This window comes from Anoplophora glabripennis, unplaced genomic scaffold (assembly GCF_000390285.2).
Source record: "Anoplophora glabripennis isolate ALB-LARVAE unplaced genomic scaffold, Agla_2.0 scaffold234, whole genome shotgun sequence".
Taxonomy (NCBI): domain Eukaryota; kingdom Metazoa; phylum Arthropoda; class Insecta; order Coleoptera; family Cerambycidae; genus Anoplophora; species Anoplophora glabripennis.
Genome location: NW_019418014.1, coordinates 409,873 through 433,746, shown reverse-complemented (window position 1 = coordinate 433,746; position 23,874 = coordinate 409,873). Strand labels below are relative to the sequence as shown.

Genomic DNA, 23,874 nt, shown 5'->3' with positions numbered 1-23,874 from the left:
GCGATTTTTTCGATTTTTACCATAATAATCATGATTCATTCGATTTGTAACTAGTCATGTTTTGTAAAAAATTTAATTACAAACATTTGTTTCCTCTTCCATTTTCGCCTAAAATCAACTCTTAAAAAGATACATAATTAAATAGGAAGAAAAATATGACATTTTTCCAATTTTTTTAACATATTGTGCCGTCAAAAGTTAAGCCCACGTTTTTTTTTATGCGCATAGAAAAATTTTCATTTCTAGTGATATTTGAAAGCCAAAAAGCCAAAAATCTCCGTGGATATACGATTCACCCAAACCAAAACAGCAGTTGTAGACATATGTATGGTCAAAATGTCATGCGAAATATACAAATAGAAAAACAATTGACCATCGATTTAAAAAAGGTATGGCAATTAAGTGACGCGAGCGAAAAATTAGAAGCATTCTGGTTTTCATTTGGTCATCTTCTGATTTGAACGGAATTTAATTTCATACTTATTTATGACTACCGCGTATATTTTAGTTGTATCAAACAAAATTTTTAATATTCATATAAAGAAATATTTAATTATATACATATAATAAGCACGCCGCTAAAAAATTCTACTTTACCTATAGAGCTTTGAAAAATAAAACAATTGTTTAAATACAATGTGTAAATTTGTTATCGCCTCTTTATATCTATTTAATGTAGTATTTTTAACATAAATATTTATACATGGTTTATCCATTTACAGGTAACAATTGTTTTCACAAGAAATTTTCAAATTATGAAATAAGGCCTATTAAAACATGATTATTTCTATTTTGTTGATTATTTGCTTTACAAAGTATATGGCGTATTGCATACCGCTACTATCTGAAACTGCTAAAATATATGAAATTAACTAAAAATATTCATGAAACTAATTTCCAGTCAAGTGGAACGTAAAACAAATGAATTACTCTCATCGAAATGATTCTAAAATTTCCCACAAAATTTTCTGCAAAAAAGTAGGGGTATTATTTCCTTAAAAAATCAATTTTTCAGTTATATTTTTGCTCAACTGTTCTTGTGAAGGCTTATTCTGACCCCACATTACATTTTTTTACATATTTATACATTATGTATGTTATTTTCACATCAATGTATGTAAAATGTATGTGTAAAATTTTTATGAATACGCGGTATACATTACTAATAAAATTATATTCAAAATATAAAACGACAGAGGTAGCAAATAATTAGGAATTGAAAATATGTCTAAAAATTGAATGTTCCAAATCCAAATTTTGTAAAAGTATAACCAGTAACCACATCTGTTTGATTACCATAATAAAAAAGAAACCGCAAATTACACAAAACTCACAATTTTTTGAGAATTTTAACCGTAGTATTTACAAAATTTTATAACATGAACACATTTACTATGAGAGATAATTACAACCTTAAATATAAAAAAAAATCCTACAAAGCTCATCCGAAAAAACCTGCTCGTAACAGTTTCGTCCTTGCCCTGGGACATCCGTAATTGGTGCAGCAGTTGGTCTCGGATGCAGCAGCCTACTGTTTACACGCCCTTAGGACAATCGTGCATTCATTCATGCAATCTTTCTATGAATCATATCGGCCTACACTAGGGATTGCGCGAAAATGAATGAATTGTGGGCTCATTTCAATAAATTACAACGATTTGCCGCCACCGCTGACTCGTACGGTTTTATTACGGCTGATACAAAATATGTACAAATTTCAATTGACAATTAAAATTGAATAAAATTAATACCTACATACTTTCTCCATAATTGAATTAGGTATTTATGAACCACGAAGCATCTAGCAAACAAATGCTTGTTTATACAGATAAATGTAAGGCTGTGATTGCTAAAGATTAGTTTTAAACAGATCTAGACATTCTAAAATTAATTGCAAATCTATTAAACGATTAAACACAGCTGAAATTATATGAATGGTATGAAATTATTAAAGGGACCTAGAAGTTCTAAAAATAATTACAAATCTATTAAATGATTGAAAACTGTTGAAATTATATGATTTATGAACTTATTTCGTACAATTAATTCAATTTACTGCGTTTATGAATTTTTGTAATTTCGCAAACACTGAATTTAAAAAATTTACAAGTGTTGCGTAATAAGTAATTTTTCTCAGATTACTGTTCGAAATTGAACTTTATACATATTTTATAAGAATACTTGTACGTTTGATTAAATAATTTATACTTATTTGACCTACATTATCATTATTATTTATTGTTAACCTATTTCAATTTACATACATAGTGTGAGGATTACTTTTATAAATATTAAATAGTAATATGCTCGGGCAGGTCAAGGACACTGTGATATGCAAATTTAAGCTGCAACTTAATATAGCGGTTTTATTTTGCAGTCACCACTGAAGATGGCAACATTGAAGAACGACGAAACGTTTGAAAATATGTTCCGAGCAGCAGTTCTGTCCGTAGACACCTTAGAACCAACAAGAACCGACATCAATATCAGGGCGGGTCTAGTGGTTCTGATGTCGGATTCGCCCCCACAGAGCCCAACCCGAGAATAAAAAGGGCGCACAGTGGGAAATATTGGACAAAATTCTCGCCACTCCCCAATTTTCATCGTCTCGTGGTGATTTTTTTTTTTAATAATCTCGTGGTAATCTGAATTTTCATATTCCCGTGAGGTTTTTTTCGAAAAACCCTTTTTTTAATGTTTAGGGAGCGCGCCAAAAAATTTTTTTAAATACTCGATGTTCAGTTGTAGAAAAAAATGTTTAAAAAGTATATGCTATTAATAAAATTGATTATTATGACCATTGATGATATATCTAATCTAACCTCAAAATTATTAATTCTAACCTAAAAGCCTTAAACGAAATTTACATTGGAAAAAAGTTTTTTTACATGCCAAAAGTACGAAATAGATTCAATAGAACCCTACGTAACATGTAATACCCAAACTATGAATTTGTATCTAAAAAAACCTAACCTCAAAACCAACATTAATTCCACAAAAACAAAACAAAAATAAAAATAATTAATTAAAGATAACTAATTGCAATCATTTTACTGTATAAGGTTTGAGGGTCTAGGATTTGAGAATCTAGTATTTGGTAGCATAGGGTTTGAAGGTCTAGAGTTTGCGAGTAGGATTTGAGAGTCTAGGGTTTGTGAGTAGAGGGTTTAAGAGTCTATGGTTTGGGAGTATAGGTATAAGAGTCTAGGGTTTGGGAGTAAAGGGTTTCATGGTCTGGGCTCTAGGAATATTGAAGCCATAGGCCTACTAAAAAACTCTTTAACTTTATTTGCTGAAGCCCCTGAGGCTATAGCCTAAACGAACAATAGTGTAGGGTTCAAATGAGTAGGGTATATAGTGAAGGCACGAGGGTATTGGGTTTGAGAGTATACGGTTTTAAAGATCTAGGGTTCGGGTGTATTTGGCTTAGGGGTGTTAAGGTTCAGGAACGTGTGCATTTAGAATGACTGCATATCAAATCTATTGAATTTTTTTATTTTTTTAGGTAATATTTGATTCTCCTAACTCCTGAATTTGACGTTAGGTTAGTCTATCAGGCTTCATTGCAAATTTAATAAATGGTTATTAATAATAAGACACAATAATGTTTTACAAACGTTTTATTGCTATGTAGATGTTTTTATGGAATTTTTCGAGCAAAAAATTCGAGTTAAACAAAATTTCAGGGTCTTTAGGTTATGTTTTCAGTTTTGACTAAAGGTTTTGGCGATCGCGATGGTGAACACTCAACAAAAATACATTTATACTTTTTATTAAAGAAAATAATTTTGTGACAATTTTTTTCACTCTAATGATTTGATTTGACAATCTTTCCAGTTTTGAGGTTAGGTTCTTGGGTTAAGGTGTCAGATTTGGGTACAGTATGGCGCAAGGTGTGTGCTCTCGGAAAAATTGTTGATCGAATCTCTGTAGAATAAAGTTTTTTTATTAATCCTTAATTTAGTGAGTTTAAACTTAAATGTTGGTTTTGAGGTTAGGTTTTTTAGATTCAAATTCATGGTTTGGGTATAACATGTTACGTAGGGTTCTATTGAATCTATTTCGTACTTTTGGCATGTAAAAAAACTTTTTTTCCAATATAAATTTCGTTTAAGGCTTTTAGGTTAGAATTAATAATTTTGAGGTTAGGTTTTTGAAGAAAAAACATCAGATATATCATCAAGGGTCATAATAATCAAATTTATTTATAGCAGATACTTTTTAAACATTTTTTTCTACAACTGAACATCGAGTATTTAAAATTTTTTTCTTTGACATTGAGGTTGGGGCGCTCCCTAAGCATTAAAAGAAAGGGTTTTTTCGAAAAAACCTCACCGGAATATGAAAATTCAGATTACCACGAGATTATTAAAAAAAAAATCATGACGAGACGATGAAAATTGGCGAGTGGTGAGAATTTTGTCCAATATTTCCCACTGTGGGGCGGGTCAAAAATTTCTAGCTAAGGCTAAGGAAATATATAACGAGATATATAATAAGTCTGTAACTGACAGCGACCAAGTACACAGATCACATAACAACCAAAAAACCATGGCATACTGTAAATACAACTTAATATTTGTTTTAAATAGTAATAAGGATCGAACTTCACTTTATTTAAAACAGCGGTAAAATGAGCACGAAATTTTGAAACACACCTTTATGTTTTTAAAAAATTCAAGGCCTTTTGCATTAAAGTAAAGTCATATAAATTCAAAACAAAAACCTTGTAAAAAGTAAATAATTTTAAAGTTTATTTCAAAATGTCTCAAAAACTGTACACCCAAATTTCCATTTTTTCACATAAAAAATAAGGGACGGTAATATTTAATTATTGCAATGTATTTTATTATGTTTTTAAAAGAAGTATGTGGCAATTGTATTATTTTTAAATAAATGGTTATTGTTCTACACTTAAATCAGCAGCCGAGATTTCCACACAGTTTATTACTTACATGTTCAGATATTTTAATCTGGCCTCTCGCATTAATAAAAAAAATACCTATATGAATCTGTAGGTGTCGTAGGTGACAAGCCTACTTCACGTCGTTAATTCAAGTACTTAGAATTTTCCTTATGTAAACATCTCAAGAATAAAATGTATGTGCGGGTATGATGACTTAATAAATTGTATATTCTTAGTCATATTTTCCAAACAATGAATAGGTATCTCAGATCCTTCTGGTGTCTTATGCAAATGTGCCTGTTTCACAACTATTTTGAATATTTGCATATTTCTTGGTAAACCTGTTTAATTCTCAGTAAATTCACTGTATAAGCGGAACTGACATTCAATACATAAATTATTAATTAGTTACAATGGTGTTTCCATGTGTGGTTAATGACTTTCCTTCTGGTCGTTTATTTTTGATGGTAGCAACAATACAACAACAAAAGTCAAAAAATATATTATGCAGCTAGTAATTACTATTTCTGCAAAACGTTTTAGTAATTTGTATTTTATAACCAATAAAAAGACTAAACATATAGCGACTACAAGAATTCTGTAATTGCTTATTAAAAGAGGCAGAAAATACATAATATTGTTTACGTTTACTAAAAACAGTCTTAGTAACTTGTTGAAATTGGCATTGCATCACAGTTAAATTATGATACAACATGAATTCAAATTAATTTATTATAGTAAATAAAGTAAATACGATTTATTTTCCTAAGAACTAAAACTAAATATTAAAGTGCTTTAAATTTAGAGCTGTATGATAATGTACTTTGTATATAAAGTGACCTAATGGTCACAGAGGAGTATATCAGATACTTCTTATATACTCAAAAATAGTGAAATACTAAATATTTTCTATATTCTCGTTTTACAGGATGTAACAGTGCCGTTAGAAATATGTGTTTTGAAAATTTTGAAAACAGTACCATACATTCAGAAGCAAAACAACTACAAAAAACAAATAAAACGATATTTTTCTATGGACCATTGTCTTTATTTATTTATTTATTTAGTGATACTTTATCCCACAGAACTATCCTATTATGGAGCAGGATACAAAGAACGAATTAAAAAACAAAATGTGTATACAAATATACCATTTTCAAGTAATACAGTTATATTGATTTTTAGAAAAAAATATGAACAAGATATTATTTTGAAAATTATATTTGGCACTCTACGTCCCAATAGAAAAAAAAAACAATAAGCACCTGATCAATAGAAAGAAAATCGTCTTACTTGTTAATATTTTGCTGTACCTTATTTCAAAACACCCTGTATAAATTTCAAACAGTGCAGTTCCCTCGTATATGTAAAAAATGAGTATAATTTCTACAAAAAATAGCCAAATCTAAGAATTTTTCGTTTAAATTAGTGACTAACAAGTTTTGTAGATGCACAGGTTTGAATGGATATTTTTGTAGCTGGCACAATAATAGCAAGAACATTTTCAAAAATAAAGTAAACACCTAATCTAAATCTAATATAAAAAATCATAGTAATCGGCACGATAGTAGTATTCTAGTCTGTAAAAACTTTAATATAGCAACTTTTTCCAAAGATCTTTAATCTGGACTCAGGTTTTTGTTTCAACGTTGCGGTTTTGAGAAACCATCATCAGTACATTTACAAATTTCTTTTTTCTTATTTACACTGTATTAACTGGTATAATGAACAGAAAGGGCTTTAATTTAAAGTACTTACATCAATATTACGAAAATATAAGGAAAGTGTTTGTTGCAGAGAAAATGAAACTGATTTCTCGGAATCACACTAAAAATTTGAGTCTTTAGAGGAATTGTTTGTAAAGAATTGCTGCAATCATGTTTTTACAAATTTAAAAAATTCGTAACAACAAAAAAGTTACAGCCCTTTTTTGCATTGCTCGGTATATAAAAATAATAGCAATGAATAAAAACAAAACTATTATATAAAAAGAGACCTGTTTTCATAGATTTTTCTTCTGAAACAACTATTTTATTGTCAATTTGTAACAAAATGCACACAACGTAAGCAGTTATTAAAGGATGAATCGAGTTTTTGTCATTTGATATCCTCAATAGTTAAAACTAGCAGTAACTAGACCCGAAAAGAAAAAAATATGTATGTATCCAATATGTCTTGTTAATGTAAAGGATTCTAACACATGCAATTGCAAAACAAAGGTAATCGTGTAATAATTGCCACTTGAAGGCCAGCGTCAAATAAGGTGTTGTATCAAACACGAGAAGGCTGTCATCCTACACGAAATTCTGTTCAAAGACCACTCGATGGTTATGTTTGGAGTAGCAGAAGTGCTGCACTGTAATGGGTTAATTGCTTTTATTATGTGAAAACGGCACTTGAATTTGTGTTTGTAGGGAAGTGTGAAATATGTGGGAGGGATATTCAATAAGTCAATATGCATTCGTGTTAAAACGTCTTAAAATCAGAAAATAAAATTACCTAAGTACTCATTTAAGATGTTCATACGCCTACTAAACGTGATTTGCAATTGCTAACACAACGATTCTTCAGGATATTAAACGCATACCTAGGTAGGTATTTACCGGTTGTTTATTAGAAAGTTTTTTCTTTTTCCTTGTTCAATAAATCGCTGTAAAATATTTTATTTAACAATTTCACACGCAGAGATTTATGAAAAAAGTAAAAGGCTAAAAAGTGAGGTGAATTAGTTACACCTATCGGAACCGTTTTGTTGTCCCCATGAAAAATGTGGTTAGAACAATTTATTGCTAGCCAACAATTACTTCAATCGCAATAAGAATAAGGCAAATTCTCTATTAGATACATTTATTGGTGTCACTGCAGTTAATTTTTAAATTCTCATATAGAAAGAATTATGAATCGTGAGATGAGAAAATTTGAAATCTAATAGAAAACAAAAGAGAAATCGCTCTTTATTGTGTTGCACATTTATATTTAGAAAAATAAATGACACAACTGCGTTGTTATATACTTATAACAATGATAGTACTTTCGTTCTCTGCAAGTATTTTAATTTAATATTGTGTAATAATAGTAACAGTCATGATAGGAGAATTAAAAAAAATATTCTCATTTGGCTGATTTTAACGAATCATCGTCTTCATGACGTACCAAAATCCTGTTGAAAGTAACTTCTGTTACAGTCAATGGATGGAACTCTGTAGAATATCAAGTTTCCGTCTCCGGAAATCATGGAAAATATGAATTAAAAACGTTCCCCAAGTTGTGAAGAACTGATGTCAGTTAATATTTAATCTGATCTAGGAGTGTAGATATTGCTTTTCTTATCTGCTGTTTTGGATCGTATATGAAAAAGATTGGAATGGAGGAGCACTATTGACTAATTCGCACATAAAACGGTTGTTTCAAGAGAAGAAATCACAATGGTTTAAAGGAACCAGAGTTCTGGGAGGAGCCCTACAGATTGCAGATATAATTGAAACTACCTAAGTTTTACAATTTACCCAAAATTCACATTTAGATTCGATCAGCAAAGTGACATATATTTAAGAGTTACGTACGAATGAATTGTAACTATATTTAGGTATACACTTTTTGTTTCTAGACACATTATTATAAAAGTGCCTATATATTAAGCCTAAACCATATTTCTTTTCAATAGCAACATTGTTTTAGATGTTATAACATCTAAAGAAAAGAAATGCATAGAAAACATATTAGACAAACAAAATATTTGGAACGGCTTTTTAAATTGCCATAATATGACACTATACACCATTTTGTGAAGGACAATAATTAACGGACAGTAGATTCCTTGTTTCTAAATTCAAAACAGATATTCATTTATTCATCATTAAGATAATAGGGTATTGTGATGAATTAAATGGGTTTTACATTTAAGAATTTTTGACTCAATAATAATAATTGTTCAAGAAATTGGTCACTTAACTGTCACAGCTCGCTATTCCTGCTTGTGGTCAAACTGAAGGCCATACAGATTTATAATAAACTGCCTAAAATTGGTACTAAATATTGGATAAATATTGTCACCAACTTCTTGAAGTTATAGGAAATTCACTACAATTTGTATATTACATATTGTATATACTCACAGAACATTCTACTATTCTATTTGTTAATTTCGTACTTAGAAAGAAATTATATGTACCAAAATTTTAATAAATTTTCTTGCAATCTTAAAGCAATGTCTAACAATAAGGGAGAAGGAGAAGTCCAAAAGAATCTGCCAAAAGTTCAATGGGAGATTAAAGATGATTATGATCACAGGTGACAGGTTGCTTCCGAGGGCCGATTAGACTCGAAGAAAGCAAGTCGTCTAACGGCATAATCATCCTAGTATAGGGTAAAAATGCGGGCGATGATATTTAGGTCCGCTTATTTCATCCTAGAGTGATGTGACGTTGTTTTCCTATTCCGTTTCCTAGTAATAAATATCAAAAATAACGAATATTGTTAGCATGCTCTTTTTGTCATATCTTCCTTATTATGAGATATAAATCTGTCAAAGCTTATACATTCTGTCAAAAAAGGATCTAGAATTTGTCATTTAAAACACGTTGACTGCGGTACATACCTCGGGGGGTATGTTCCTACTCATTATAAAAAATATGCGAATCTCAATAATCACATTTTTACTGTATCTTGTAGAAGTTGCAGAATCTGTAGTTTTTGGCCGATTTCAAAGAATCAAATAGCTTTTGAATGAGGCTTCCAATTTTTATATATTAGCCTTGCTGTCAATATGCATATCCCGGGGGATATATATCGCATAGAAGTAATATAATATAACTAATATGCGGCACATCCTGGGATATGTATTTATTCGATAGTGAGCAATATCACGAACTACCGAAGGGAGGTGTTGTTGTTGCACGGAGGTTATGTTCGATTCTTTATATGAAGTGTTCCTTATTTCTAGTTTATTGTGTCCAGTTATCAAAAAAAAAAAATCGTACAAAATAATACTCAAACCAGAAATAATGATTTTTCTATTTTTTTCTATTCAAATCTCTTTGCGAATGAAAACGTTAGCATCCTAAGATATATAGTTACAGATACATGTAAGTTTATAGCAATAATTGTGTTATTTTTCATTTTATAGAGGGTCAAATGTAAAAAAATTACATATCCCCAGGGATATGATGAAACGCATCATAACGGGTGATGGGACATGATTATATGAGTTTGACATGTAAACCAAACCAAAAAAAAAAAAATTCAAAAATCAAAGTCATGTAGACCGTTTTATTTGACTATCGTGATATTGTCCATACAGAATTGAATTCCTTCCGGATGGAGACACAGTCAACAAAGAATATTATTAAAAATGTTATGAGGCATTTGAGATAGAGTATACGTCGTAAAAGAGTATATTTATGGAAGGTCAATTGTTGGATTTTGGATCACACAGAGCGACGACTGTAAATGAATTTTTGACCATAAACTCAACGAATGTCATCGAGCAGCCACCGTATTCGACGGATATGGCAACTGCTGACTTTTTTCCTCATTTCTAAACTCAAATTGTGGGATACGTTTCGCGTCGATAGAAGCCATAAAATAAAAATTCCTGAAGAAGTTAAGTTGAAGTCCATACCGGAATAAGCGTTTAAAAAGTGCTTTGGCGACTGGGTTGTTGGTTATTCGTTGGAAAAAGTATATTGTTTCAAATAGAGCCTATGTTCAAAGAGACAAAATACATTTTGATGATTAATTGAATATACCTGTTGTGATTAACTGGCAAATTCCGGATACCTTTTTGACAGAATGTATTATTGTAATTCTAGGAAAGCGTTCTATCAAAAAATATGAAAATTTAGAGGGAATTCAATTGATTGTAAACCCAGGTTTAATATATTTGCAATGCAACACTCAAATGTTTTTTTTTGCACACGTAATACAGAAATTGTTGTCTACTAATATTAATTTTTCGATCATATCATTGGGTAAAACATTTGTAGATGTAAAAACGGTTTTAAATCATAGTACCTATTTCCACATACAATTTAGTTTGTTAGGGTTAGATAATATATCGAGAAAGAACAAATATAATTTTCTTAATATAAGGATAAATCCAACAATAACGATTGAACAGTAACGATGGCGATAATTAAAAATAAATTTCAGTTTATCCCTCAGTAATACTACATTTCTAACACCACCAGAGCAAAAAGATTATCATTTCTTAATATGTTTGCTAAATATATTTATGTTACTTGCTATTTTTATTAGATCAAGAAGATAGTAGTAATAACGTAGTGAATGTTAAAGTCTGTCATTTTACGTACAATGCTCATCTTTATTATAACTTTATATGCATGTTACAAAATAAGGAGGAAGTTATTTATTTCTTACTAAAAAGAATGTTACTCACCAGGTAATGAAAAATTATTATGATCCACAGCCTGTAGTATAAGTGTGAAGGACCTCTGAAACAGAAATAAAAAACAATGTACTTTATTTCCAACATTATTCCAAAACACATTTGCTTAATTAAAATAATTTCACAGAATTCTGTGACATAAAGCCGCAACGTGGTATAAAAACAAGGTCTCACTCAGTGAGATCGTATTAAAACGCTTAAAATACATTAATAGTGATAGATTTAAAGCACATATTTTCAAGTGTCAGTAAATGTAGTCTTCAGTAAAAATTTCTGATAGGAAAAATTGGTGCCTTAACTTTTGAATCAATGATATATTTAAAATATCAAATTTACAGTATTTAATGTTAAAAACATGATGTAGAACATGTAATCTAAAATATACTATGTTCTGTTCAGTATTACAGTAGATATAACTGAAAAAACACACATGTGAAATAGAAATTGTAGAACACAAAGATTTCAAGATATAAAATATACACTAAACAGAGTGTCCCAAGTTATGAGTGTTCAGGCCATTAATACAGTAAGTACAAAACAAATGAAAGATATTTTTTTAAAACAGATCCTAAGAAATATTTAGAAACTATACCTTATTTAGGTAGTTATGAATTTTTAAGTGCCGATTGAAAAAGGATATTAGCAATTTTTTTATTTGAAATCTAAAAAAACTTCATAGACAATCCTTAAAATAATAGAATAAAATAAAGTCTATGTTATAGATTTAAGTCAATTAAGTAAGTTATTCGATACTTACTACCTGGATACTAAAGGAACAACTCATTTTAAGTAAGCTTTATATTGATATAATTACAAGAAAAACTAGCTGCTAAAGCTATGAATTTACGAAGTACACTATTTACCACTTTTGATGAATTTCATCAATTACGCTTAAGCCGACGGCACACCGAAACTTGTGCTCATACATTATTATCACCAAGAGTTAAGCGAAACTAACAAACTGTTTTGCTCGCACAAAATTACTTCCCTTCGTGCTGTGTTGTGCGTACATCTGAGGAAATAGGTGAATTTATAGAAATTGTTCTAATCTTTGCCGAAAAGGTATATAAAAATCAAGACCTTTGGGAAAACATTTGGGGCATTACAAAAAAATGCAATACGAAAGACGGTAAGTGTTATTAATCCTTTATTTTTAACATAAACAATGCATGCTAATAACCAGCAACTACATAGTATTGTCACAATAAAAGCTTCTGATGTTAATGTTAATCCTATGTGGGTCGATGGTAGGTTAATTCTTTTCCAATATGTCTTTATTTATAGACGTGTTGTCAACTCGACACCAAGATAATTGTGAAGAACAGAATACACGCTTTTATTAAATTCTTCACAATAAACATTTCTACATAATCAAGGCACAGCAATTGATCTGTGGTCATGCCACAGCGTTCTTGGACATGGTACAGTATGGCGTGGTATAGCACAGCTTGCGTTGTAGGGCCGGCTTTACTGGCAATGATATACACAGATGATAAATGCTAATCGTATATTAGCTTAGAATTGATCTTGATAATACCATGGGAGTAATCGTATAAGAATAACAAGTTAACAGAACTTGGTAGAACTTTTACCGAAACGTTTCAATTGATGAACCAAATTTATGGCGAAGATTGTTTATCCCGTGCCATACGCGGGCATAGATGATGAGCAACATGTTGGTCAACCGAAATCCATGATTACCGCAGATTCCATCAAATACGTGCGTGAATTCATCAAAGATCTTACTACTACTTACTACTTACTTACTTACTATACTACCGAAAAGTGTGTACGCCATTTGTTCCACACAAGTTGATTAACAATTAAAAATTGCTCAGAATTCAACATTCGAATGGCATCATCAAGGAGGCAAGAAAGGACAAAAACTTGCATAGTGGCTGGTGATGAAACGTGGCGTTTTCAATAGAATATTGCACAGAAGGCATTTGTTGTTGTTGTTGTTTTTTTGTCTAAATATCGCATTTTAGCTGTCAATCGCTCCCTGTATTCGCCTAATTTGGCACCGCGTAATTTTTACCTTTTCGGAAAAATATATTTGCCGTTGAAAAGAAAGAATTTTGTTTGTTTATAATACTTATATTCTAATGTACTGATAATATTACACCAATAGCCAACATATAAAAATATCTATTGAAAATAACTAATTAATCCTAGAAGGTTCAAATGACTTTAATCTCTTCCATGAAAAAAAAAACAGAAATGCAATTAAGGTAGACAATACTGTATTGCTGATTTTACGAATATCGTCGTAACTTTTGACAAAGTTATATCTAAATAGGAGCAGTTCAAATTTATTCCACAGGTTTCCTGTTCCCGGACGCCTCTGAATAACGACAGGCGCTAGAGTACGTGCAGAAATCACAAAGAAATCGTCTGCTGTTCTCAGGCACGGATATTATCCGTTAAATTGAATACATTCCTGCACGAAGAATAAGACAGTGGCACCTTCAGCACTAACTTGTCTTACCGTCCGCAACTAACGTTAACTCACAAAAAAACAAACACCAAATTGATGCTATTAATCCCAGACAAGGAAAAAGTACAACGTAACTGTCGGTAGCGTTCGTGTTTTAACAAAAACCGCTGCAGCAGACACGGCATTAACAGTCTAACTTTTTAGCCTGGCACTCAATAAATTTTCATCAGTCAAACGCCACTTGGCGAAATTTCTTTAAGATCAATACTATTTCAGCAAGAAATATTAATAAACATATAGAAAAACACTTTTAATAGTACGAGTATTTTTCCCTTGAAGAAAAACGATTATATACGCTATTATTTTACAAAGAAGATATATGTATTAAAACTTTCTTCACTTTCTTACCGGTTTCTACCCGAAATATATGTATTGCTTCAAACAAAAATTCTTGAGTTAATATTTTTACAGTATGTTTAAAATAGGGCTTATAAGAATTAGCTCCAGAATATTCTCTGGCTTTCAGGGGGATGTTGCAAAGAATCATTAATTGCAGTGCATACAAAATTATCAGATAATATGTAACATTGTAATATATCCTAAATTATTGTTTATAACAGCTTACAATTTATTTATAACTCTTTCAGTGGAACAAAAGTATCAATTGAGATTTCACAGTACTATGCTATTTACTGTTCTGGTGTGTTCATCCTCTTGTATAGACTGTTTACACAAAATGTTTAACCAAACTTTAATGGCGGATTGTACGTCACAAATTAATACAATAAAATTTTTATAAAGAAGTGAACAGAAACATCTCGTGTTCGAGGTACAGATAATTTAATATTAATGTCTTACATGGGTTATTCCTAGATGCAAAAAAACATGAGTGACATTATGGAAATAACTACTCTAAACGACGACAGCCTCCAAATATTAAGATACTAGCTGATCCGACAGACGTTGTCATGTCCAAATTTCAATAAATTTTGTGATCGTTTTGTGAATTTGTGAAAAGCTATTGGACATGTGTAAACAAAGTAAAAATGAGAAAAAAAAACATATTTCTGAGTGATCGTTGTATCTATTAACGATTGTGGCCAAGGATATTCAATTTGAGGAGGATTCAGCAGTACACCAATGGGAAATTTTACATTCGTTGGGCTGGAATGCGTTTTCCAGATTTCTCTCCAGATCTTCCAATTTTTTTTCAATTAAAAACATTCTATTGATTTATTTCCATCCCAGGAGTATAACGAACAAAATAAAAAGAGAATCAACCAAATATGTCGTTCCTAAATTATTTACATTGAACAAAATTAAAATTGACAGTAATGTGAAACGAACTATATACCGTACAAATTGAAAATAATTTGTATTTTCGAGCAAAATGTTAGGGACTTTGGTTCTGAAGATAGTGGAGTTGAAATGAAAGATGTTATTTATATAATTTATAGGTGCTTTAACTATTAAGTACTATGGAATAGATTAACATAATGATTTGTTGGCTTTATTCATTCTCGAGTGCTTAATAATCACTCATAAAAAATACATACAAATATCTATGCAATAAGTCTCTCACATACCAGTCAGTAAACAATGTTGCTCATTTATTAATAAATTAACTTTTTATGTATTCCTTGTGCAGAAATAACAGTTGTTTAATTGATTTATGAGGTCCACACCTTTGCGTTTTACCTAAGAGATCTGACATGTTTTACATTACGTGTGATTATTTTTAAAAAATATGTCAATAGCTGTTATATCATTTGGAACAATTAATTAAAATCTTTATTTAAACATGGAAAATATTTATATAGTGGTAGTGGCACAAACTTTTTTCTTTGAAGGAATAGATAGGCACCAAGTTTGTTTCTTTCATCGTTCACTGCAAATCTGCATTGGGTGTTTTGCCATAAATCATGACATGAGCCTATCGTTGTTTGTACTTGATCTGCGTAGCGTCGAAATCAAAGTCAATTATTTAACTTAGTGTACGATTTTAAGGATGTTAAATATGTTAGTGTTTTTAGTTCCCGACCATCTTATATAATTCATCAGCTACTATCTTTCCAGCGACATTTTAATACAACTAGGTATTGTGAGGTTATGTTTTGTACATTACGTTGGATCATTTTGTAAAATTTTTTTTATACAAGATGGTAGAAACTTTTCTATACTTCAAATATTGGAGAATTTATGAAAGAAATTCAAGGAAATCGAGTTAAGATGCAGAAAATTACAGAAAATGAAGAGAATAATGTTGTTTAAATCCCAGACATAAAAATTTAGATGAATTACTTAATGACTTACCTTCACTTTTCATGGTGCATAGTACCTGTGGATATAGTTCTAACGGTGAACTAAATACTTGATGCAATTAGAACCGCTAATCAGTGAACAGAACGTGTAGTTTAATTTTAAATCAAGTAAAGCAACTTAAATAAATTGACATTTTCATAATTAAAATAATGCACAAAGCGTGCCAATAGGCGCTAAATAGCGTGCTTGTTACACATGAATTAAGCAGTAAATAATAATTTACCGGACCAACACTGACATATATTTGTACCATAATAATTTAATATTCACTAGTACGTTGCTAACAGGTTTAGGTAACATAACAGACAATCATGTATACGGCTGGATACGTGAAGCAATAAATATTGACCTACGATTAAATAAATTAGCAATTATGCATGATTGTGACACACTTAAAGCTCTTATTACGTTTATGCAAAGTCATCATATAGTTGTCCTTATTTGTCTCATTACCGCTGGTCTATTACATATGCAATTTCCATCTGAACGGTACATTTGATGCCGTGAGACCGATGCCCACGTTGACATGTCTGCGAGAGTGTTCAACAAAGTAGGTACTATTACAAAACATTATCTATTGTTACGAAGGCGTTGTTTAATTCACTACCTGTTAGCAATCATCAGCTAAGGGGACGTGGCACGTCGGATTCATTCTTTATGCCACTTTAGTCGATGCCACGCTGAAGATGTCACAAAAAAGCAGGGTTGCCACCAAACAGGTATAACGTACCAATACCGACAAAACATTAAGTGACTTATAATGTATTGTTTCTATAAACAACCAGGATACAGAATAATATTTACTGACGTATTTTTGAGTACAAAGTAAATATGAGGTCATAAGGGTTTTGTTTGCCTTGGTGATAATTTGTTTAGAATCAAAATATTAGACGTTGAGTGCTAGACGTAGGACTTCTTAGTGTTTAATGACTACTTAGAAATGGAATAAAATTATTGCTGCATTCCTCGGTAACACTTTGTACAAAAAAATTTAAACTTCTTGTATTCGGTATAGTTACAAATTACAATGAATCACGTACGATAATTTGAAAAGGTCATTTCAGTTGATAACAAATATAACCAAATAGATTTTGTAGATACTAATTCTATATATTACATTACTTGTATACAAAGTTGAGGAGTATTGTCTTAGTTTAACTAATTTTTTTTTGGTTAATATATAAATCACCATTATAATTAGTTAACAGATAAATTTATATACATATATTTTATTTACTTTATAACAATTGGTGCTAGTTTCATTCTACAATTTAATTATGGTTATGTGTAATGCATTACAATATAATAACTATAATAAATCATCTACGAGTATATGTCAAGTTAATAATATTTAGCTTTCAAGTTAAAATTCAATGGAGCCAAAAAATATTAAAAAAATGTTATTTCGAACTTTATTTCGAAGAATATAGAATCTATGTAGATGCTCTAAAACATTTTTTATGTTTATTGCATTAGCAGTCAGTGATTAACATTGTCAAATTGGTAATATGATAGGTTCACCGCCTTTGTACACGTTAATTACAAGGCTGTATTATTCCGTTTTTGTTTGTTTTTAAAGACGACAATAATCGTTTTTGTTTTAGAAAGTCTTGATTCTGTTTATATATTGCTCAATTACATTTCTTCCCTAACATCAGAAGTGGAATAGTTCGTCCCTGAGAGTGAAATGTGGAAAAAGATTATAAGTGTAATGTGTAAGAATATAAGTCAGCAAAAATTTGGTAGATTAGTGCATTGAAGTCTTCCAAAAGAATATATGTAGATGTTTAAGGAGATAAAAGAGTTTTCAGTTTACAAGGACACGAAATTTTAATAAGTCGAGTGACAAATTTTTAGTAAGTAAGCCAATTCCAAAATTAGATATTCATATTTAGTCGTGACTCGGAATGCTGGATATTCACATTCAGATGTGCCTTTAGATATTCTCATTTAAATGTGGCTCATAATATTATTCCATATTCGGATGGGGCTCCAAAAATAAGATATCCACAATCCACATTCAGATGTGATTCAGACAATGAGATATCCATTTTCAGATGTGGCTTGGAATATGAGATATCCACATTCAAATGTTGCTCACAATATTAGAATATTCAGATTTGGGACAGAATATTAAATATCTATGTTTAGATGTGGCACATAATATTAGACATACACATTCAGATGTAGTTCAGAATATTTGATATCCATATTCTGATGTGGCTCAGAATATTATTACCCACTTACAGATGTTTCCGAGAATACTGGATATCCACTACACTATAAATAATTGGCGTGGTTGAACACTAAAATACAGTAGTGTCATATATAGCCCCCAATTTGCAAGAATTTCGGGTATTAGTAATCCAGCAAAATTTACCAAAAGTTATCTGAACGTTTTAGGATGAACGTATGCAGGACAGCCGATTGCAGGTAGAATATATGTTTGTTTTTGGATATGTTTAGTATTAGATAAGCTTAAGTTAATATCCAGTATTCACATTGCTCATATAGTGTCTTTTCTCTAACATACATACGACATCCTCAAAATAATATGAAAGTAATGACGCATTTATTAGAAGTTTAAAAATTAGGAACCTTCAATAGATGTACATTGGCAAAGTCATGTCGTGTTGCCAAGTTGGCAGTTCATAGACTGGGTCAGTCGCTTAGGTCCGAATCTAGAATATCCTGGATTTAATTGCAACGAACCACCAAATTGGATGTCTCTCTTTATTGACGAATCATAAGCTGGAAATATTAATGTGCAACTTTTATAAATTATGTTATTTTACACATTTAAAAAAATATATTAGCAACGACCCTGTGCCTCTATTAAACATTTTCCGGATAGGTTGCCCTGTTGTCATTTGTGACATTTTGATGTTTAGAGTGACATATCTATTTCTCCCTCATAAGAAACTCCCAAATTGAGCTATGAGGTTTGTTGTATCTTCCATTGTGTTTTAGTTATATCTTGAAAACTATGTTGTCCTTGAATCAACTAAAGTTTAATATGGAAAGGTCTAATAATAGTTGTAAAAGGAGACAAAAAGTTAAGTGTCTTTTTTTAAATTTTTTTACGCTTTTCAACGTCGTTGAAGAGATAGCATTTAAAACATTTTAGTTAACAATAATGGAACACAGAATTTAGGAATCGGATAGTTACGAGGATATAGTTTCATTAAGCTATCTCATTAAACTTGATACACTTTACGGCGACCACAAAAAATTAGGATTATGCAGCACACGCAAAACTATAAATTCCCATGCACAGTAAGGGAAAGTCGAGATGTTTACATACTAGAACGATGCACCTGTGTACATAATACGGCCTAGCGGCATAAAGCGTGCCTAACGGGCATAACTAAAGTCCTGTATTTAAAACTTTTCTAAAAACAGCTTCCTTACGCAAATTTTATTGGTACACGTATGTTTAACCAAAAAGACGTCGATTTTCCGCTTTTATCATCTGAAAAGCCATACATACACAGAAAGATCGAAATAAAGATTGACGAGAAATTAAGTATTATTTTTGTCTTGGTTTTTGTATTGCAGAAATTAAGTTAATTATTCCATAACAATCTTTATCGTAATCATAAAATCATAATAATGTTACAAATAATTAAAACTTTAACACAAATAAAGTCAAGCAGGGATGTAATAGAAATAATGGAAAATCTTTGGGAAATTATGCAGTCTAAATGTGTTTTAATTGAGACTAATATTCAACGGAAAAAACATGTTTTTATTTTTACAGAGAACGTGAAGGTAAAGGCGTATTCTCATTATGCCGACAGGTATATACGAACGGTTTCAGTTCAGGTCGAACGTTATGGCGTTCCAAATCCGAGCGGTGGAGGTTTCAATCAAAGGAAGCCGAACCGATCCCTGTAGTGGGGACACATTTGTTATCCGTAGCGTAGCGAGGTTTTTGAGCAGGTGTGAGCGAGGTCTTGACCCAATTAGATACATCTCTTTTCTGATGCAATAACTGTGCAGAAAAGTGACACAATCCCTTCAGATTTTTGCTACGCATTTTACTTTTTTGGACATAGGTAACATTTTCGGCATGGAGAATGAAATGATGAAACTCATGTAAATTTTGAAGAAAAGTGCAGTATTACCTTCATGTATAAATTTAAATACATAAAATATAAAAAACATTTAAACTCCATTTTCTTTTGAGACAGTCTTGCATCATGGTTGATCTAAGCAGTCTTCACATCCCTCAGAATACTGATTGTCCTCTGAATCGTTCCACGGCTGTGATAGACAAATCATCATTGTGAGGGGAAGTACTCTGACTCCTCAAAAATATGAACGAGAGCCAATGCTTTTAGATCTTTTTTTACCAAGTTCGTCCTTTTGTTTTAATTACAGCTTACTCTTGATTTGTAGCTTAGGTAGGTTTTCACTCCTGTTGTGTTCATGAGGTACTGGTACAATGATTGCAATTGCACCTTTGCCTTATTAAAAGAAGTGTTATTATCATACAGCATAATTAATAATTAAGTAGAGATAAACTGAAAGTTTTACCTTTATGTATAATATCATCATTGAGCTAATAACGCCTTTGTATCCATAAAATATTTATGATTTAATTCGTGCAATTAATTTCATGAATAAAGCTCGCGTTTTGATTCTTTCCCGCTCGGCATTAACGTTCCACATAATGAAGATACACCTTTAGACTACTACAAAAATTGCTAGTAAGTACATACTACTGCAGAATGGGTCGCAACCAAAATCTATTGATTTTATTTTATAGATGAAACATGGTTGCGGTTTATCAAGTAGGTACCTAATTTGAAATTTCAAGCTCTAAGTGGCCATAATAAAAATTTAACAAAGATAATATCTTATTTTGAGCATTTACTGGACAAAATTTGACAGGAACTTTTTACCCAGAACAGCGATTTTCATACAAAATAGGCTGGTATAGTCTTTCCGATATCAATTGAAGATCCAAGAGGATGACAGTATGTACCAGGTTCGGTACAAACCAAATACAAATACAGTTGCATTGGGCGACTGGGCAATAAATCTCAGCCGTTGACAAGTGGTCGACAAATTGTCCAGCAGTGCAGTGCAGCAAAGCGGAATTTGGTGTGATTCAGGTAATTTTACTTTATTATAGGCACCTTCTATTATTCATTGATATTACAATTGCGAAAGGGAGAAATAATATTATTACAACATGGCATTTTGGAGACCTTTTGAAACGGAACAAAACGAAATTTACCACCATATAATAAAATTGTTTAATTATTATAATTTTTTTCTTTATCAGATAACTTTTTTAGGGACGCCTATGAAACTCATTAAATTTTATTGCCAGGCGTTTTTTTACATGTTCAACTGACTTCGGAAAGACTATAATAATACTTACAGTAGTCTAAAAAAATTATTCAAAATTTTTAAATACGCAGTATAATGTATCAGTGAGGCACTGAAGATACTATGAAATTTAATGTTTGTGATACGCTCACTAGGAATGAATTAAATTAAATTATATAATAAGAAACCATAAAATTTGTTTGTTATTAGTATGAAAACTAAGTATGTCTATTGATTTCAACTTTTTACACCTTTTTCTACCGCTTTGAAATTTACTTAAATTTAAATCACATACATTTACAGAGATCTTATTTGCGTTATAAATTAGGCTCATTTAAGTAGTTTTGCTTATAATTTTTTTCTCTTAAAACTTACTCGTATGACTTCTTTCACGCCAAGAAGTCGCCCGTAGAGCTCGATAAAATTCCCAGAGCAGTACATGTCCGAGGACATCCAGCCTGTTACATAAGCCAACTAACAGCGCCAGTAGAGACACGAAATTTTCACCAATCGGTGCCAAAATCACTTCAGACATACCAAGCGAGAGCAGACGACACTCGCGAGCGCGATGTTGGCAGAAAAACTGCCGAAGACGCCGCGAATCACTAAGAAAATCGCAGATGTTTCTAATTTTTTGGACATTTTAGAAACCACTGCTCAGCGACCACCAGACACACCATCCAATGGCGCAAGGTAGTTGAAACCAAAAAACCAAGCCATATTCGCAGTCAAGTCAGGATCACACCAAGAAAAGTAGAAATTATTTTCAAGATAGTTCGAAATGCAAAATTCCACAATGAGCATTTGACGTAGTAAATTCTGGACATTTTCCATTTATTAGCCAGAACCAAGTGTCTAGTCACTAGGCATTGCAGAACTTTTCAAATTTAATATGGTTCTAACCAAACCAATATTATAAACAAATAATAATTTTAAATAAACTTTTTATAATTAATACAAAATTGTTGCAAATTGTTGTGAGCTCAGATACAGGCTTAGATCCTATTCCAAAAACGAAGACAATGGCAGGATACAAAAGAAATCAGTGCAAATAGACTACTATCGAGGAGAAGACCAAGGAGAGAATCAACGGGAGGACGTGAAATAACAGAAGGACTAAATATTGCTGATCCCAAAATTTAGCAAAATTCATTAAATGTATAATCACCTGCAGTGACTAATAGCTTAGTATGGCTTTCATTGGTGGAGGCATTTTATTTCACAGACGAGAATAAAGAAAGAAAGCATTATCTCTCAATAAATAAATATGTTATTATACTAAAATGGCGGTATTTTCTAAAGGAAAAATTTAAAATAAGAGGAAAAGACCATTTTTTTCTCATTTCAGTAGTATTCATTTCCCTAAGATAATTAAAAAATTGTTTTTTCTATATATTCCATATACAGGCTGTTACAAATTCGCTTCTCACTACAGGGATCTCGGAAACGGTAAGAGGTACGAAGTAGCTTAAATGGGGGCAAAGTTGCGTAATCAGGGGACCAACATTATGCCTCTAAGAAATCAAGGCTAACATGATTAGTTTTCGAAATATTTGAAAAAAAGCCTTGTTTGAGGAGATATTGAAAAAAGGACAACACTCTCTAATGGCAATTTTTTGCCCTCTATCGAATGGCACAATCAATTTTTATATGTAACGTTTCGTCTCTCCAAGACCATCATCAACTTCATTTTTTTAAATACGACCCTGGAAATTTTATTACATTTTTTGCACGCCTTCATGACCCCTAATACTGTACTGCCTCAGCCCTTATCATATTCAGACGTTTTGTCTCGAAACAATTAATCTTCAGTGTATTCGTTCCAAATTTATCTAAATTTTTTATTTAGATTTATTTGTTTATTGAATTATCATACACTGCAAGTGTCGTTAGACCCTGTGAAATCCATTCAGTTATTTAAACTATTACCACCACGCATTAAAATAAAACATTATTTTATTTTATTTAATTCTCGTGTCCATAGTTATTTCTAGACTTCTCGAGTGCTCAAAATTCAAACAAATTCCGATCTATTTTTTTTCAGAATATTCATACAAATACATCTTACACGCTCTTTCACGGTTGCAGTTACAGATATAACAAATTCCGATAATATTATGCTTATCTTCATTTCAACCTTTGCCAAAACTAAAATGTTTTTGAACATTTACTGAAATTATTTAAAATATAATATTCAGTTGGCGTTTTGGTTGTTCATATGCATTTTTAAGAATTAATTTGTCATAATAAATTTAAAATTGTAATATTTTAATTTTGACGCAACAACTTATTGAGTTATGTATGACTAAGTGATGGTAATAGTTAATAACAATAAATGTTTTATTATAACGCGTGGTGGTAATAGTTTAAATAACTAGATAGATTTCACAGGGTTTAACGACACTTACAATGTACGATAATTCAATAAACAAAAAAATGTAAATAAAAAATGTTGATAAATTT

General features: G+C 31.1%; 1 protein-coding gene across 2 annotated transcripts in view; it reads right to left on the bottom strand.

Annotated features, from left to right (window-relative positions):
- The window catches only part of LOC108909321 (protein jagged-1b), a 297,128-nt gene that overhangs the window by 65,117 nt on the left and 208,137 nt on the right, over window positions 1-23,874 (bottom strand). For both annotated transcript variants that reach the window (XM_018713634.1, XM_018713635.1), the window contains exon 3: window positions 11,304-11,358. In XM_018713634.1, the coding sequence (XP_018569150.1) occupies window positions 11,304-11,358 (55 nt within the window). The remainder of the gene's footprint in view (window positions 1-11,303; window positions 11,359-23,874) is intronic.